This window comes from Columba livia, chromosome Z, assembly GCF_036013475.1.
Source record: "Columba livia isolate bColLiv1 breed racing homer chromosome Z, bColLiv1.pat.W.v2, whole genome shotgun sequence".
NCBI lineage: Eukaryota > Metazoa > Chordata > Aves > Columbiformes > Columbidae > Columba > Columba livia.
Genome location: NC_088642.1, coordinates 9,446,033 through 9,465,974, shown reverse-complemented (window position 1 = coordinate 9,465,974; position 19,942 = coordinate 9,446,033). Strand labels below are relative to the sequence as shown.

The window sequence follows — 19,942 nt, the reverse complement described above, 5'->3', positions numbered from 1 at the left end:
CTTCCACCCATGTGGCCCCCAATGGCTCACTCAGTACCAGGGCATCACCCAGACTTTTATCTCCAGCAACACAGCAAGGTGGAGATGCTGGTCAGAATGTGACACTTGATGGTTTAACAAATCCATCGGAAAGACAGTACCTTGCTCAGGGTCCCTAAAGCAGAAAGTGTGACTTTGATGGGAAGACAGCATAAAGTAACGTGGCAGCATAGTGCCCTGTGCTGGGACACCACCTTGAGTTTTAATGGCATTGAGAACTGTGTAGGTACAAAAAGCACGTCAAAGCAGTATCCTTGTCAGAATTTACAAACCAGTGAGGGTGCTTCTGTGAACTGCCCCATCTTTCCTGCCCAGCTCTGCACATCACTTCTCATGCTGCCTTAGGCTGATCCCAGCATTTCCCTCCCTGCAGGTGCTGAGACCTGGGGCCACCACACTCACTCACCCACACTTATTCAGGAGCAGTTTAGAAACTGCATGGTGGAGGTTTCAAACCTCTGATTCTCAGCCCTCAAAAAGTGTTTCCACTGTGGCGCATGTGCCCAGAGAGGGACGTGGAGCCTCTTGGCAATAAACTGGCTTTTATCAGATACCTTCTGCAAATCCTGTAGAAGCAAACCAGAGACCTGCAAGGTCTGCAGTCCTGTTGCTCACAGATCATGGCACACACCTTCATTCTCTCTGCTAATAAGCATTCAGATAATGGGAAAGGGTATTTCACTTCTTTTGTTACCGAGTCCTTAGTAACAATGTGTAGCCGCTGTCTCAGAGGGACATAAAGAAGACTCCAAGAACAAGAAACCTGGGGAGAGGCACAGTGAGAGAGGTAAAACAAATCTGAAAAGTCTGAAAGTACAAGAACTCTTCTTCACTTCCCCAAGCTTAGCTGCAGATCCCCAGGGAGAATAAAGCACTAGGCAGTAACCAATGACTCCAAGAGCTATTTTATTTATGCTCCCTGTAAACCTGCATGCCCATCCCAAGGAAGTGCAGGAGGACACGTACCACCCTCCAAGCTGTTGAGCTAATCAGTTCATTGCAGCATGGGGATTCATGAGCTGGCATCAACAACATCAAAAGAAACCTGGACTCACAGGACCAAAGTGATGGACAGTCTGTTGGTAGATATGCCAGGCAGATGTTCAAAGAGAATTTTTTCTAGATAGGAAAACAGTAACTGGGTAAGTCCGTAGCAGCTGAAGAGGAGCACTGAACGAAGTAGATGCCTAGCTATGTCTGAGATGGGATCAGGTGAATCTTATAGTGTCTATCTGATGCTTCTGATGCTTTTTATTCAATAAGTACATTTTAAAATTACCATCAGGGTAACAACAGAGCCTCCATGCTTGACCTACAGGTAATAACGAATCTAATTCTGTTGTGTTACAGTTGCAGAAAATATTTGACATAAATGAGCTGCTTTGATGCCTGACTCTCAAACAGAGAAGAAATCAAGTTCACTTGCACCCAGACCAACAGCTCCTCTCTATATGAATCACACAAATATATTCCACCTCCCAAAATCCAGCGGTTCTCCACTGAGGCTTTGCATGGCTGCTCTATAAGCATGGCACAATGCACATCTAAGGCTATTACCGTAGCTCCAGTGTCAAAATTTGTATGGAGTTTTGAACATCTCACTTCTCCCCACCCACTCTGTAAACTGAACTTACAGTCTGAAAGTCATTCCAGGTTCTCAGCTGCTCTGAGGTGACTTGACTCCCTCTGTCCTCACACTCTGCTGTCACCCCGTGCCCTGCAGCACAGCAGCCGGGCAAGCCGGGGAGGGAGATGCCAGGGGATCTGCAGGAGAGCTGGAGCCTCCAAGAAGCACCACCTGAAAGCAAACAACCTCTCCGCCAGCAAAACAAACTACTGGACTCTGGTGGCCCACGAAGAAGGGAGCTGAAGAGCTACTTAGACCTATCCTGCCTTTATTGCATTCCTTGAACACACACTGGGTCTGCAGTGGCTGCAGCCTTTGCTGTCCTTTTGTTCCAGGCTTACAAGCTTTCCCCAGAGGTCTGGGCAATGCTAGCATGCTCAAAAACAACCTGACAGCAACAAGAACCGAGGCTGGGAGGAAATACATATGTGTGTAAGAACAAGGCAGATGTACCTGGTAACTTGGCAACAAAGAATAAAATCAGTGCAAGAGCAAAAGGTGAGGGATAATTAAATATGATGTTGCCCTTTACCAGTTGACATCTCTTTCACTGCTTGACTTTCACTGTCATTGTGATGGATTTCCCTAATTTTCTTGACTGAATCATGATACTTCATCCATTTGCAAACTCCATAGATGATTTGTTTCAGACTCGCAGGTAATACATTTAACAAGGGGGCAGGCCAGTCCCAGCCCCTGTCTAGCACCAAGGCAGCTGCTGGAGCATCCTAATGGCACTGGGCGGGCAGGGTAGATCGAGCTTGCATCAAAGCCAAACTGCCATGTGGTGGAGGACTTACTTGCATAATAACCATACTCCTACTGCAGCCAGAACAGCCTTCGATAGTTAATTTTTTCTAGGAGGACAATTTTGAGTTACAAATAAGGGTTGTAAGACAGTCCTTGGTCCCTCTGACGCCTGGGGCAGTCAGAGGCTTGGCAGAAAGAAAGGAGACTCGACTCAGAAAACATTTGTTTCCACCTTGTTTCTAAGAGGATGACACAGGAATGCTGGTCCTTGGTTGCCCAGACACCAGCACCAGACAGACCCACAAACACAAGGACTTTCACACCACCTTTATGCTAGTGGCCAAGGACTGACCCCAGCTCTGCTGCAGGTATCTTTGGAGGTAGCTTTGAGCTCAGGAAGATAAGCAGGCATCCATTAAAGCTGCTCTTTGGGCTGTGCTGGGTGAGCTTTGCCAGCCAGGAGCTGGCTGCACATCCTGGGGTACAGGAGAGGGCCAAGCACATCCCTCTGTCCTGCAGCATGCCAGTCTGCTGCTCCAGTGTGCGTGGCATGGCAGGGAACAGAAGGTCTTTGTCTCCTGGCTTAACTGCAGGAGCTGCTTCCCTGTAGGGCTGTATCTCTCAGCTTTTCCTCCATTGGTGAGAACTGGGTCACTCCTAATTTGTCATGGTAAGAAACCAGCATCAGCCTCAGCTGATTTGACTCAGTTCCTACAAGTAAGTACAAAATCGAAACCTCAGCAGGCAGAAGAGCTGCTATTCATTCAGACAGGCTGTGAGGACCATATGATGTCTTCTGAACACCCTTTCACATTGTTTTACAAGAAGGGGCTTGTTTATCCCAGCTAACTTCCCTCTCAGTCACCACCTCTGCCAGCCTGGCTCCACTCTGAGAGGCTCAGTGATTAGGATAATCTCCTTCAGGTCTCAGTCATGCACACTTCTGAATGCTTTTATCTGGTGCTAAATAGGTGATACATCCTACCCCTAAGCTGGCTGCGCTTCAGTTTGGTCTAACATGATTCTGTCATGTTGCCCACGACTATTTTTCCCCACACACTCTTCAATATTAATAGCATGCTTTGAAAAAGTCTCCTTGCGCTCTTCACTAAATTTAGTGTTACTTTCCAAATCACTTCTGAAACGTGAAAGTCAAACAGATAAACTAATCTGTGCTGAACTTATGCAATAGCTAAGCTGAAGACAGCAGCTGGCACCTCTGTGCTACACTGCAATCCCTTCTGCAGCAGTGGAGATGACCCTTCCATAGACACCAGCATCCAAAGTCCAGCATGAGCCCCATTTGTGCTCGTCAAGTGACTCTCCCTTGCATCTCCCTGGGTTCAATTTGGCAGCACAGTGTTAGCAAGAGCATGGCAGCGCAGGCACCAGCGCCAGCCTCCTTTGCAGTCCTGCTGCTTCTCCAATTACCGCTCATTTCATTTTGCACATTTGGTTTGTGTCTTTATTGAATTTCATCTCCCTGATTGCAAATTGCTGCTGAGGTTGTCAAGCTCATTCACAATTTCGCTTCTGTCACCAAAACACTTGTAAGTCCTGTTCCCTTGGTCCCATCACAGTGACTGCTGGGTTTCAGTGCCAGTCCCAGTCCCTGCAGCATCCCCAGCTGTACTGCACACAGTGAGTTCCATCATGCCACATCCACCTTCTCACCTGCCTTGTAGTTTTATTACAGGCTTTTGCCAACTGCATTCCCAAAGTCACCCTGTAAACATGTATTACATCTTCTTCCTCTGATCTACCAGGCCAGTTACTTTCAAGAACAGCATTAGATCAGTTTTATGCAATATGATCTTACTAAAGCCTTAGTAGTCTGGCTGTTCCTTGATCTACCAATGCTTACAAATAGACCATTCAATGATTTGATCTTTCTGAACAGCATATTTAGTTTGCCCAGTCTCTCCTGCACTGTCACGCTCCTGAACACTGGGCAGAGTCTTTCCTGCAGTCCTCTGACACTTCCCCACCCTGCCATCCCATTCCACATACCTAGAGAAGAACAGGGAGACTTTTTCAGACAGTTCCTTGTGTGTCCCAGCACAAATCTCCCAAGGCTGTGCTACATGAATACAGCCCAGCTGCGCCAGTCCCGCTGTGCTCTCTTTACTGTGACTCACAGCCCAGTCCCTGATTTCAAGCTGAAACTATGTCCTGATAGACTGGGACCAAGCTCCATCTCTTCACATGCCAATTGTCCCCACTTCTAAATTGAAACCTGAGTGAGGGGCCATTCTCAGCGCTGGCCAATAGCATGGAGCAGAGAGGCACCTAGGAGTAGCTTTCTAAACTCTGTCAGATACTCCTGATGGGTTGTGCCCCAGTAGGTTTTTATGCGAAGTCTAACAGGTCAGACAACAAAATCTTTGGAGATGCTGCCCAAGTAGTTTTTTCACTCACATACTCCACACAAGCAGAAAAAAGCAAACTTGGTTCATGTGTGGCTGAATGAACTAGTTAATCTCAGCAGGTGGGTTTTGTAAAAATGTTTTATTCCATAACCTGAAAGAGCAACAGCTTCAGTATTGAAAAACTGGCCTGAAAGCATCTGTGTACAAAACAAACCTTGCAAAGACAATGACAAAAAGGGTTTAAATTTATCAGTTTGACTTTGCACTGAAGCCAACCACCGTGCTGACTCACGTCAGCATGTCACCTGCAATTCAGCAGCTAAGGGATGTGAGTGAGCAGTCACATCCTGATGCTGCACACCTTGAGGCTTGGAGCCCACGAAAGCACCCTGTGATGGGATGTGAGCTGCAGCAGGACAGAGGTGAGGGCTCAGACCCTGCAGGGACAAACCAAAGTCTTCAGGGCTGGTTTTATTCCCTAAAAGCAACTTCCTAGAGGAGAGCAATGCCAGTGCACAGAGAACCTGGTGGGTGGGTGAAAAGAAGGGAGGAGAGTCGGACTGGCACAAAGTGGAGGTAGAATTAATTCGAGGGACTCTGCCCATCTACCTCCTTGAGCTTTGACATGCCACCAGCCCTTGTTTTGAAGCAGACGTAAGTCTGCCCAGCAGTCCACATCAGTCTCAAAGATTCAGCAGGGAATAAGAGTGAGCCTTTTAGGTTTTGTGGCAGAAGAAAATTAATAGTTTTACCAGAAAAGAACCACTTATTCTGTGAATGCAATTTCAAAGCCATTTTAAGAAAGCCCCTGCCCACTTCAGCCTACTCAAAGGTCCTTCTGGGTGACAGCAAAGGGATCTGCACTCATTTCCTGTTTTCACAGCTCAGTAACTGCCATGGCCATGGTGCAGAGAACCAAGAGATGCCTTATCCCAGCCCTGCAGAGCTAGTGGTGGCCCCATAAGGTAGGGACAAACCCCATGGGCTACTGCAGAAGGGAAAGAGGAAGAACTCTGATGTGTCAGGTACATCTGTAGCTATGAGGCATTCACAGTTCTGACTCCCCTCGGCAAAAGCATCGACTGATGCCAGGAGGTCTGCTGGCATCCCTGATTTGTGCCCTACAAGATGAGCCAGGATTAGGTCCAAAATACTCAGTGAAATATTCACAAACCTGAAAGGCATGGCAAGCCTCTTATCCGCAAAATTTTTCACGCTTTTAAAGACAGATATTGGGTTTTGCTGCCACTCAATGTTACAAGGGCAGGAAATTACTCTATGAACACACACACATGCCAGTACTAAACAAGTGTTTCTCTCCTAGCTGGGAAAGGATGAGTATCAAGAGCATGGACTTTTCTTCAGCACCTTGTCCTGTAAGTGAGATACAGGAGGAACCCGGTCTTCAAGTCTGCTCATACAAAACTATTGTTCAGTAAAATATGTGTATATAAGCAGGAAAGGGCACATCCACTTCCTGAGCTGCACAAAGCATTACGTAATTTCCTGAAGGTTTGGGTCATTCCAAGTATTTCACATCTTAAAAGGTCAACAGCTTCAGTAATGGGGAAAAGCCCTAGAGCATTTGTCTGAGTGGCTTTCTCTGCAGAGTGCACACTTGGATGGCATTGAGGCTATCAATATTTACTAAAAATGGCTATAACATCACCTTGCTCATGCTGCATTAGTCATGAAGGATACAAACCACAAAAACATGAGAGTAAATGTACTTGCACTTAGCACATGATCCCAAGCCTTTTGTAAAACCCCCGTGATCCTCCTCCTCACCCACAGAGAGTTAGAAGGTAATTTGGGTTGGAAGAGACCCCCAGAAGTCTCTGCTCCAACATCCTGCCCATGGCAGTGTTAGCTCTGAGGTCAGATGCAGTTGCTCAGGGCTCTGCCCAATTTGGCCTTGAAACCCCACATGGACAGATATGGCACAACTTCTCTGGACAAGCTGTTCCATTACTTGGCAGCCTTCCCAGCGAAAGTTTTTCCTTATATCCAATCCAAACATCTCATTTAAACTCATTTCAGCTGTTGTGTCTCATCATCCCTTCATGCAGTGCTGTGAAGAGCTTAGTTGCAACTTCTCGATGGCCTCCTTGTAGGCACAGGCAGGATGCTGCTGCCTTCCTTTTCCAGGCTGAACAAACCCAGCTTGACCATGCCATTACAGCCATCGCATGGGACAGCTATGGCCCACAGCCTGGGGACACTTGTGACATGGCTGTCTGGCTTTTTTAATAGGTGTGACACTTCATGCATTAATTCACCATGAGAAAGCATCCATATGGTTGGAGTGAGCTGGACATGGAGGTTTGCAGCATTGCCCTTGTACAGCATGACCTGGCAGTACCATTTCCTTAAGGAAAGCAAGTAAAAGAAGACCAAGAAGGAAATTTCAGGTATCTGATTCCTGCTTTTACATGTTTCAATATTTTTTTTTCTGTTTTATGCATAAGTTTGTGGTGGGCTTAAATCAAACTCCCAAAGGCAAATCCTGCTGAATGCCACAGGGACTGAATTCCACCCCTTTCTGTTTCTCTGCCTTCTGTCTTTATGATAAACTGACCAACAGGCCCAGATCTCCTGAAGCCTAAATGTAGGAGTCCAGGCATCCAAATCCATCTCCATATTTTTTTAATTTCCAAAGCAGGTCTCTCATCCCAGTTATCTTTTCTTCTTCACAGCTTTTACCATTTACAACCTAAACTAAACTATGTGTTCTCTAACCTAATCTTATTTCAGTGCTAATCACATCAGTATCTGCACCGAGGTCCTTGTAGGAGATGGCCTGAAGAGATCACAGAGTTTCTGCCAGCCAACTGAGCTGCAGGAGTCATGTTTAGAAATAAGAAATCTCTCCACCTGTCTGCTTTATGAACCACTGTGGAGTCTTCAAGGAACATAAGTGCCATCTGAAATGCAATCACAGAGCAAAACTGCAGCGGACTTAGCACAGTGATTGAAACCAAAGCTGAATGCTCTATAGCAACCTTTCTGAGCAGTGCACAGAGACTAGTTTCCATGAAATCAGGTGGCTGTCCAGTCCTTTTAAAATCAGGCCACTTATTTAGGTACTTAGTTATAGAATTGGGAGTTATTTTCCAGGTGGTGTTGGCACGGATGTCCACGTCTCAGTGACCATTTTATTTAATTTCAATTTTCATTGCAAATCACACGTACTCATTCTGAAATAAAATGGTGATCAGGCAGAGCAAGAGACTAAGGAAATTACCCAGAACATGATAAAGAGCAATAGTAGCAGTTAGTATTCACTGCACCAGCAGCAGAACATGCACATTCAAGTTATTTATGAAGAGGTGGTTCTGTCTAAAGCAGATTCCCAGCTGCCAACACACACTTTTTATCATAATGCCCCTGATATTTACAGCTTTTCTTAAATCTCCACCTCCTGGATTTATGGGCATTAAGAGATTTTTAGATTCTAAAATACCCTGATTTCCAAGCCAGTCTTAGGAGACAGGGGACTGACACACACATTTTGGACACAGAGCATCAGCTTGAATAAGGAAATGTGTTCTTCCAAAATATGCCAGGTATCCCTTTAAGACTGCAATTAGGGCCCAATTTTAAAATCACCTCCAGGTAACCTTCAAGTTTTGCAGCCATAATTATGTGCGGATGCAAAGCTAGATGCTGTTTATGAACAGAAGGCCTTTAATGTTTTATTTTCTGGCTGCATATCCTGTATTTTTTTGTATCCTGTTAATGTAGATTTTTTTTCCCAGCACTAATGGACACTGCCCTTTGCAAGGTGCTGAGCTATTCCCAAGAAGTGCGCTCTAATACAAAGTGGAAGATGTCCAGGAACAAAAAGGCTGTAAACAACTATTTATTCCACTTCCATTGCAGATCTAGAAGGTTCTGTTTAAAATAGAAACTTAACCATGTCTCGGATGCACCCTGTTGAAACCAGCAAGATAAGTGGCTAATGCAGAGGCCTGGGATTTCTACCAGCATCAGTTCTTGCCAGCCTGCTACAATGGAAAGGCAGCTCTTGCCTGGACCTTCCCTGCTATGAAGCCCAATTCTGGGCTGCTGCTGGCTGATGGCCACTCTGCTCACAGTCTGGGATTAAAAGCATAAAGCAAAATTAGATCCTTCTAGATTAGGACCTAATTAGGATTACTGAATTAGATTCAAGGTAGGATAGCCAAGGTGAGATACCCTGCGTGCAGTGCTACCAAGTCAGACCTGAACTCCAGGCCCACGGATGCTGCAGCTGATGTGGCTCTGCAACAACACAACACGAGTCACTGCAGCAGTGGCTAGGACGAGTTAGGGGTGCAACAGAAAGACCCCAGTGCACAAACTCTTGCCAAGTCTGTATGAGCTTCCCTACAGCAGGTAAAGTTCTGACAAAGAACTTGGCCCAAGTATGTAGCACAAATCCTAGAGATGAGCTCTTACTACAGAAACGTGTCCACGTGAATAAGAAATCCAAGTATGCCCAGTGTTTACCCTCCCTCTGCTCATGCTGCCCAGACTGCCTGCAGACATCTCCATCTCCATCATCTCCATCTCCATCTCCATCTCCATCTCCATCTCCATCTCCATCTCCATCATCTCCATTTCCATCTCCATGGTTAGGCCCCAGGATACAGTTGGGGTAACCACAGTTCCCTGTACTGCTCACCCCTGCACTCGATCAAAGCTCTGAACATCAGCAGGACCCTTGCTGGGTTTGAGGGAGCATGCAATTTCACTTGTGGAAAACAAATCAGAGGATGTGTAACACTGAATGCATTAATTTCATTCATGCAAGTCCTTCATCTGATATATGGGAAGAGACAGACAGATCTATGAACAAGGGACTCAATCCTGACCCTGCCCGCAAGGGAAAAGCACCAACACTGTTCTCTGCTGTGGCATCCTGAGCTTTCCAGGGAGTCCAGGTGTCACAGTGAAAAGATTTCTATTGCTTAGCTTGGGAGAGACAAACTCACAGCCTGAGCTGTGAAATGAATTTTTCGCTATAACATAAAGGTTAAACTGCAATAAAGTTGCCAAGGCATCAATTCAATGATAGAGATATATAAAGGCCATCTTTTTGCTAGGGTAATTTGGCCAAACTGCAGAGACTTTCCAATTTATACCAGCAAAACGTACAGCCCATGATGACAGAGCAATGTGGTCTTAGAGTACAAAACTAGTGTTGATGGATAGCTATGTGCTCTGGCTACTTGCCAAGCCCAAATTAACCATCTGAGCTACTAGAATGGATGGCCAGGGGCAAAAATACAAATGTCATTATTTCAATATTAGGACTGGTCTAAGTACTTCATTACCAAATCATTACTCTTGGAGACAGCCTCATACAGTGGTAATATTTTGATTTTATTTAATCGGAATAAAGTTCTATTGGTTGACCCTGGGCATATTACTATAATTGATTTTTTAAAATCAATATAAGTATAGAAACACTTTATTCTATTGCTTCTCTATACCTTGGAGGTTCAGAACCAATGCCCTGGTGTCAGCTTGTGCTAGGAGTGCTCTGATATGGAGTGTCATCTCTCCATCTCCAGGTTAATAAGGTGATTTCACATAGTTAAGTGTTTTTATCCTGGCATGTGCAAGCTGCACACCTGCACACTGATGTTGTCAATGCAAGAACAAGCAGGGACCTGCATGCATGTGCAACACCTTCCCTAATACAGCAGGAGTAGTGTGAGCAATTCATGCCCAGGTGTACATGTGCCGAGGGCAGGAAAGCACAGGGAAAAGCAGCCTGTTGTCTGAACCTTGCTTTTCTGTCTGAGTGCTGGAATAAGAGGAGAAAAGTAGGACTACAGGGAGGTTTGGCTTGCTTATGCTAGAGGCTGGGGGGGCCTAGGCCCCCAAGAAGCACCCGTGCTTAGAGCAGAAGGCCCACAAGCATTTCTGATGGGTTTATCAAGGCTGCAGTGAATTGTGCAGCTGATTCTCAGCCTTTGCTAAGAGGCCTCTGCTTTGTGATTTAACATCAGCTGTTTGCATGATTGGGCTGCAACTGAGCGATTTCTGGCCTTGTTGCTCGTAGGGGTGCGGTGGACCTTAGGGGGAGAAAGAGTAAGAAATGCTGCTGCCCAGGTTTCCTCATTTCTGTCCCTTGTAATCAGACTGAGCAAAAAGGAATTAGTAGTTATTGGGCCTTGAGCTACCAAAATGACCCTGTCATGCTGAGGCAAGCAGCTCAGGCAAGCTGCAGCCAACTCAGTCCGTCACTGTGGTGTATTCCTGCTCGCGGGGCATCAGCAGCTCCCTGACATGTCTGCCCATCCCCATGCTCAACCCTAATCTCCCCTGACTTTCTCTCAGTTCGAATCAGAGCAGCACTGCTCCCAGCCTCTCACCTTGCCATCAGTGGTGACTGCAGCAAAGACCGTGGAGGAGTAAGGAGACCATGCAACGTCCCCTACCGCAGAATTCAGGTCAAAGACAAACATGGGAGTCCTGTAAAAGAAGACCATGGAGAAGAAGTAATTTAAACACATGCTGCTCTGAAAAGTGAACCATTGAGCTACAAACACTTCGGTGATGTGGCCTGTGTTGTTCCAGGCCAGATGCAGAAGTGGGAGATGGGGCATTTCTTTATGTCAGATACCAGCCAGGATGTGAGCCAAAGACAAAACAAAGCTGAGCGTCAACCCAAAGGGGCTGGGTTGGTCCTGTTGCAATGAGAAGGACGGCAGCACGTTTCTTTCTTTCTGAAAGCATTCTGAAAGCTTCCCCCCAACACACACACAGAGTGAGATAGTGTCTCTCTGGTTAACAATCATGCGGGAAAATGTGATTTTCCCTTTCTGGACTTCTGACAACATTAAATATTAGAGCAGTATTGGCAACAGGAAATTTTTGCCTCTGAGTGATTTACAACAAAATCAATTTCCTGATTGAAACCAGACTTTCCTCAAACACTAACCCTGAACTTCATTATGTATTTTTAAAGGGGTTTTTTGTTTGTTTGTTTGTTTGGGTTTTTTTTGCCTCTCTGGATCTCCGAAGGTGTCTGGCTCCTGAGGCCATAAGCCAGTCCTTGACATCTTTGACATTTCTCTATAGCATTGCTCCAGAATAACCCTGCCACAGCAGGTCCTGCCTGAAGAACGCCAGGTCCCAAGTGAAGCAGCCAGGCTCCATGCTGGGCTGCACTGCTTGGCAGGTTCCTAGGGCAGCTGATGTTAAATCTTATACCTCATGTCTGGGGACTACAAATCTGAGCTGTCAGCCCCAAAAACAGAGATAAAACAGCAGTTATCAATATCAACACCTAAGATGGATACTGAGATCGAGTCATGAGCAGAGCCGATGTGTGAAGCTGGCATTTCAGGCTGGATGTCCCTGCCCACGCCAGGACCCAGCAGGACCTACTTGATGGTGTGATCCCAGATCTTGACTGTCCAGTCAGAGCTGCAGGAAATGAAGACTTTCGAGTGGTAGGGATTCCAGCTGACTGAGTCCACGGCCATATTATGGGCTTCGAACACATCCAGAAACTGGCTTGAATAGCATTTTGAACACTGCAATGGAAAGAACTAGTCAGTAATCAGAGCTAGACCTTCTTCTGAAGCTCATATTCCTACAGAAAGACGCCTCTGAATACTTGTGTGGCCTCCAAGGCTCTTCTGGGCTGGCTGGGAAGAGGTGGCTGGTACCCAGAGGTGCTATAGAAACTAAACAATTTAGCACATGCTGATTTGCTTCACTTCCAGGCAACACCAAGCTCCCCTCTGCAATACACAGAGGTAGGAATTGAAGTTGTCTGGTTGGATTCACAGTCACAGTCGGGCCCCAGAGCCCATTCTTCGTGGCAGAAGCTCCTGCCATGCCTCTGTAAAAGGCTCTTGGGAAAGGCAGAGGAAGCTCAGAAGCACAGAGCAACATGTATGCTTGAAGTGTCATAGTTAAAAACTCCAGCAGCGGTGCTTTCAGCACAAGCATGACCTGTCAGAACCTTTGGCTCTAAGGATTTTAGCAACATACCAAAAGCCCCTTCTATGTCATCACCCTGAGACAGCCTGCTCTGAGATCCGGCCTCAACTAGAGCTCTGCAGCTCTTGTGCCACTCGTCACTTCCCGGAGGGGTGTGAGGACCCCAAGAGGTTGGCCAGCACTCAGGCATGTCCCCGACAGGTAGGTGGGTGACCCCGTACCCAGCCAACAGCAGCCTGTGAACTGGGCAAACCCTGCATATGCTTGCAAGGGTCAGGCCAGCAGCACCACAGCTGCTGGTACTACCGAGTGGCAAAAGGGCAAGTGTAGAGTCTTGCATCTGGGCAGGAACAACCCCAGGTGCCAGTATAAGTTGGGGAATGACCTATTAGAGAGCAGTGTAGGGGAAAGGGACCTGGGGGTCCTGGTGGACAATAGGATTACCATGAGCCAGCACTGTGCCCTTGTGGCCAGGAAGGCCAATGGTACCTGGGGTGGATTAGAAGGGGGGTGGTCAGTAGGTGGAGAGAGGTTCTCCTTCCCCTCTACTCTGCCCTGGTGAGAGCACATCTGGAATATTGTGTCCAGTTCTGGCATCTCAGTTCCAGAAGGACAGGGAACTGCTGGACAGAGTCCAGCACAGAGCAACAAAGATGATGAAGGGAGTGAAACATCTCCCTTATGAGGAAAGGCTGAGGGAGCTGGGGCTCTTGAGCTTGGAGAAGAGGAGACTGAGGGGTGACCTCATTAATGTTTATAAATATGTAAAGGGTGAGTGTCACGAGGATGGAGCCAGGCTCTTCTCTGTGACAACCAATGATAGGACAAGAGGCAATGGGTACAAACTGGAACACAGGAAGTTCCACTTAAATATGAGAAGAAACTTCTTCTCAGTGAGGGTGAACAGGCTGCACAGGGAGGTTGTGGAGCCTCCTTCTCTGGAGACATCCAAAACCCACCTGGACACATTCCTATGTAACCTCAACTAGGTGTTCCTGCTCCAGTGGAGGGTTTGGACTGGATGATCTTTTGAGGTCCCTTCCAATCCCTAACATTCTGTGATTCTGTGAAAATATAGGATGTCTGCAAGAGCCTTGGGAATGTCAGTTTGTGTGTGAGGTCAAGAATTGGGGGATAAATCACTATCTGCTTGTCTGCACAGGCAGAATGTGGAACTTGATCCAGATCCTGTCAGTTCTGTGTACACAGAAAAAACGAGGTTATTCTCCTCAAACCTCCTCCCCTCCAAGGAGGCTTGGAGACTTCCTTCATTAGCAACAAGGACCTCATCTCACAAGTAATGTCCTCTTGGTTATGTTCTCATGCACAAGCTGTATCCACACAGCCGGCTGGGGTTAGTTTCAGAATTTCCTGTTGGTCTGCCTCAGTACTCACTACAAGGACTTTTCAGCACCTTTCATTACTCCCTAATGAATGCAGCAACACATCATCTACCTAAGCAGCAGGATCGCTGAAGTGTTACGTTACTTTAATTCTTGCAAACTAAAGCTCTAACTAATCATGAGGCTTAACTGTTTATTATACACGATGCTCACTGTGTGGGTATTCAGAGCTGTTTTATTTCAAATGCCCTTGTGCATTGGTGCAGGTACCAGATGGAGGGTGCTAAACTATTCACACAGCAGCAGCTCCTGCATCCCTGGGAGGTTTGCTGTGGTAGGAAATGGAAATGACAAAGTGGCTGATGTCCATCTGAGATTTACTGCGAGTGTCTATAGCTTGCTAATAGTTTGATGCATAGTCTGTCTCTGCATCACAGTCTTGTGTGTAATTATGGTACTGAAATCTCCTTTCATGGCATGTTTCATAACTTTACTTCATAATTCTTAATGTTCAGCCATCAGGAAAATTGGTACTTGGCCTGTTTTGAAAGTCACTTTGCTGGGAACAGACAGAATGGGTCACAAGTAATTAACAGAAGTGAGAAGCTGCTTTATCCATCTGTCCTTTCAAGTTTGTGGATTGAAGGTCCCTAATACCTGAGGACTTTGATGAGTGAGACACTAACCAGAATTTTCTGCATCCAACAGAAACATAATGCTCAGTGCTCTTTTCTTAAAGCCTTCTTAGGGCTGAGCCCTTGATCAGTGCAGCAATCTGGGCACTGGTACAGGGGGCCCACCATGCTCTAGGACTTGCTGATCCACAGCACTGGCTTTGCAGTATGAAAGTCTGGCCCAGAGCTGATGCGCAGGCTCTGACAGGAAAGGGTTCTGCTGTTTTCCTATTAAATTAGCAGCAAAAAGAATAGGGCAGATGCCCAGTTGTGTCCCTTGTGAGAAATGAACCTTGCATAGCTGCTTTAGCCTAAAGCCATACATCGTGTTCTGGCAGTGCCTGCTAGCCCCACACCACATTCACTCCAACCTTTGATATTGTCTCTGATGTGTGAGACAAGGGTTGTATTCTTCCCAAGATGCATTTTGGAAAACCACCATAGACTTGAGAAAAAAACTCAGAAAGAAGTATGACTTTAAACGAAGAAAAGAGTTTCTGAGCTAGCTAGGACTGCTGGCAAAGTCTTCCCCTACTATTCACTTTAAATACCCTACAGTTATTAGACACATGTCAGGATGAAAACAAAACCACTGGAAAATGTGATGCCTAAGTCCTTACAAGACAGCTTTGAAGACAATGAGTGGATTTGAAGAGCAGGCATTTGTGCAGCCTGTCTGATCTTCTAGAGCACTGCTCCAATTTGCTGAGAGTGTTTTTCTGCCATTTAAACAGTAGTAGATGTGTGTGAATAGTAAATGGTATTTTTATGGCGGGACAGCAAAGCAAGAATGTGTCTATGGCAATACAGGAAACGAATACAAAGGTGACTGATGACACAGCTACAAAACATAGGGAGGAATACCAGGAGGAAAGGAGAACTGCAAGGACAAAATCTTGTGAATAATTTTCATTAACAGCACTTCTGTTTATGTTAGGCATTTGCCTGACACAAAGCTCCTCTGCATCCATGGTGAATGGATGGCTATTGGTGTCATCATAATGTAGAGGGTTTCTTTAATTCACTAACAGAAACACTGAGACCCTAGCCAATATAGAAATTCCCCAAAATAATATTTTTCAAAGGAGGTTTGTGTCTGGCAACAGAAAGAATACTACCTAACACTGGTACAGGCAGATCAAGGCATTCAGCTGCTCTTCAGATACCACTGGCACAAACATGCCCTGTGTTGTGGACAGCTGTTACCAGCAGCACCAGACGGTCTCCTTGGGTTTTTTGCTCAGTGCCTTCTTGTAGAGATCTGTAACAGAAATGCTAACATGTGTGGAAAGGCTTGTGATTGGAAACAGAGGAATGTGAATGCACTGGGAGAAACAACAGGAAATGGTAAAAGAAAGAACTTGTGTTAACTGATGGCAAACGCAGTAAGTCAAGTGACAAGATAACCCAACAGAATAGAAGCCCCAAAGATAAGGTGGTGAGGACATGAGGAATAGAACTCAAGACATAAAATATCCAGACAAGGAAAACAACTTTGCCTAAGACAAAGCAAGACTAGACACTGAGGTAAATGATCTCTCCATTTCTACAGGGTCACTGGAAGTCGTGGCCTGTCCAGAAACCAGTTTGTCATCATCACTTAAGAAAAAAACGAGAGATGTGGTAAGGACTCGACAGCCAGCATCCTTTGTCCTCGGTATAACCACAAGAAATCCTGTCCTGACCACACAGATAAAAATGTCTTGGTGCTTCGTATGAGAAAATGAGTGAAATTAGCTTTGTTTAAAATTAGAATCACCTTTTCCTTCTATACAGTCTTGCACTGAGTTTTATTATACTCATTTGCTACGCCCTCAAGCAAACTGCCTATTAGGTTAGTGCAAAAGGAATCACCAACTTTGTATTGTTGAAATTTGCCGTTTGATATTGGAATAGATCCTTAAATAAATGTGGTTATGTTATACATAATTTTAATGTGCTTTTCTCACTTTATGCCTTTTTTTTGCTAATTACTTATTACTTGCTGTTTATTTTATGTTTATTTTAGGCTATGGAAACAATGTTAGACAAAAAGCAAATTGGAGCAATTTTCTTCTTTGAGTTCAAAATGGGTGGTAAGGCAGCAGAGACAGCTTGCCACACCAACAAGGCATTTGGCCCAGGAACTGTCAATGAACGTACAGTCTAGTGGTGGTCCGAGAAGCTTCACAAAGCAGACGAGAGCTATGAAGATGAGGAGCGGAGCAGCAGCCATTGGAAGTTGACAATGACCCATGGAAAGCACTCAAAGCTGATGCTTTTACAACTATACAAGCAGTTCCCAAAGAACTCAACGTTGACCATTCCACGGTTGTTTGGCATTTGAAGTAATTTGGAAAGGTGAAAAAGCTCAGTAAGTGGATGCCTCATGAGCTGATCAAAAATAAAAAAAAGTCGTCGTTTTGCTGTGTCACCTTCTCTTAGTCTATGCAACAACAACAAACCATTTATTGATTGGATTGTGACATGATGAATAGCGGATTTTATACAACAAGTGGTGACAACCGGGTCAGTGGGTGGACTGAGAAGAACCTCCAAGGCAATTCCCAAAGCCAAACTTGCACCAAAAAAGTCCACGGTCACCAGTGGTCTGCTGCCGGTCTGACCCACTACAGCTTTCTGAATCCCGGTGAAACCATTCCATCAGAGAAGGATGCTCAGCAAATCCATGAGATGCGCCAAATACTGCAGCACCTGCAGCCGGCATCGGCCAACAGAAAGGGCCCAATTCTTCTCCACGACAGCACCTGAACACACATCGCACAACCAGCACTTCAAAAGTAGAACAAACTGGGCTACGAAGTTTTGCCTCATCTGCCATATTCACCTGACCTCTCTCCAACTGAGTACCACTTCTTCAAGGATCTCAACTTTTTGCAGGGAAAACACTTCTACAGCCAGGAAGATGCACAAAATGCTTTCCAAGAGTTCATCAAATCCCCAAAACATGAATTTTTATGCTACAAGAATAAGAAACCTTATTTTTGGCAAAAATGTGTTGATTGTAATGTTTCCTATAAAGACAAGAGTTTCCTATAGAGAGAAGAGTTCATCAAATCCCCCAAACATGGAATTCTATGCTACAAGAATAAGAAACCTTATTTTTGGCAAAAATGTGTTGATTGTAATGTTTCCTATAAAGACATGTTTGAGCCTAGGTATAACAATCTGAAATCCACTGTCCAAAACCTTATTACTTTTGCACCAATCTAATAAAACTGAAAAAAACTCCCTTATCTTACATGAGTACGTTCAAATCTCAACACAATTTCTCTATTGAAGCCCTGTGTAGTAAGAAGTAATACTGACCAAAGAGTTGAAGCCACAATAATGTTTCAACATTACATACTTTTGGTACCAATGCTGAACAATATCTCAGAGACCATACTTTTTGATATCAATGCTGAACAATTCCTAAACACCAAATAAGACATGTAAAGAGGTAGTGTTGCATTACAGAACCATATTAATGCAGAAACAGTTTGTCCTCTAAGGAAAAGGGCATCAGATAGGTCTGTGCATAATTAGGATAATGATTTCTTGGCTTCAGAAATACTCTTAACTAAGCCATTTAAAAAACCCCACCTTAATTGTTCTGCAGCTAAAGAATTAACATATTATCGTGCTATTTGTGGGCATGCCTGGTCTCTGGGAAAAAAAAACGAAAAAAAACAAACAAAAAAACAAAATACAAACAAAAACAAACCCCCACCTATATGAAATTAGATTTTTAATTTATGTAATAAATAATCTAAAATTCAGTCCATGTAGGAATCCCCGATTCCTACAGCATGTAAGGAGTCTGTCCCTCTCAATCTGCAGTGGCAAGGACAAGTGAAGCACAGAGACCTGAGCAGTTCGACTGCTGCTCAGCACAGCCACAGGACCTGAGATCTGCACAAATGGCTGCAGGACCATCACTGTCCCCAGCATCTGAGCAGAGCAGGCAGTCCACAGGTAGCTCCAGTGATGGGTTCAAACATGCAGTGTTTCAACAAAGAGTGTGATGAAGGTGTGTGGTAGGGAAATGTCTAGAGCAGCAGGTGATCCCACAACTCTTGAAACTGCTTGTAGCAAACTCTTGGGGGATGCTAAGGGTGCAAGTACTCTTCCCCCTGGTTTTGTGGGTACTATGGAGGCCTGCTCCTGATAGACATCAGATTTCTCTTCCCTGTGTTAGACCATACAGTGTGATGGAAGATTGGCTTTTCCTGCCCATGGGAACACCTGAGTTTTATAGGTCAGTGTTGCACAATGTGCGAGTGGTGCCACTTTTCACTAAGGCTCACCAATGCAGGACTGTTTTGTTGCTTATCAGTAACCCTGAAATCAGCCTTAGCATCAATGAAAGAGAAGATCCCACATAACAGTATCTCTCTCTGTCCACCCAAGAAGTGGTTAAAATGTCTGTGTGTCTTCGTGGCTGGGATCAATTCTGATGTTAAAACCCCATGCTAGTTCTAGTTTCACTGAAGATCATCCAAGGCAGGAACACCTACAGCTTTGTCCATGCAAGTGGTGCCAAATTCTGTTCCTGTTCAGTCCTCCTGTGTGAAGGATTTCCTTTGCTGTGTATGCAGCCAGGTCACCAGATCTAACATTTCTCCTGAAGAGTAATTGATGGTCCCCACCTGTCTCTGACATCCACGGTCATACTCATTGGCACCCATCACTCACCTAAGTACAGAGGAAGCTAAAAGCTGTTTCCTTGCTGCCTTTTGATCAGGACTAGACACAGCAGTACCCAAACAATTTGGAGTACAATACCCAGGGTACCAACTCCCTCAGGTGACCAGCCAATTAAGAACATCTGTCCATGACCGAAGAGATGCTTTGGATCCTGAAAACATCAACAAAAAGCCATTGCACCTACCTCACTACCCATCACCCATCAGCCCAGCCCACCCAGGTCTCTCACCTCCCTTGTGCATATCTTTTCCAACACAAGTGAGAGCTACTCAGTATTACGCCCCTAAATACTGCCTGGCAGAAGGAGACATTTCAATAAGCATCATCCCTCTGGAAGGGATGCATATTTGTTGAGCCTGTCTTGCCTAAATGATTGATATTAATTTCAGAATATGTTTTCCTTTGGGTTCTTCTTCTCTGTTTTGTGCAGGACACGGGGAAGCAGCTTACAGCATCCTCTAGGGATGGCTGGCTAAATCTGATCTGCATGTCTGCCTGCTGCTGATG

At 45.3% G+C, this 19,942-nt stretch overlaps 1 protein-coding gene and 1 long non-coding RNA gene across 2 annotated transcripts in view; one reads left to right on the top strand and one right to left on the bottom strand.

Annotated features, from left to right (window-relative positions):
* The window catches only part of DNAI1 (dynein axonemal intermediate chain 1), a 152,393-nt gene that overhangs the window by 34,241 nt on the left and 98,210 nt on the right, over positions 1–19,942 (bottom strand). Inside the window, exons 17-18 of the mRNA XM_065047044.1 lie at positions 12,169–12,317; positions 11,151–11,250 (exon numbers count right to left, since the gene is read on the bottom strand). Of these exons, the coding sequence (XP_064903116.1) occupies positions 11,151–11,250; positions 12,169–12,317 (249 nt within the window). The remainder of the gene's footprint in view (positions 1–11,150; positions 11,251–12,168; positions 12,318–19,942) is intronic.
* Positions 7,002–17,982, top strand: LOC110362840 (uncharacterized). The gene is made up of 2 exons (XR_002420494.2): positions 7,002–7,196; positions 16,755–17,982. It is a non-coding gene; the product is annotated as an uncharacterized LOC110362840 (long non-coding RNA).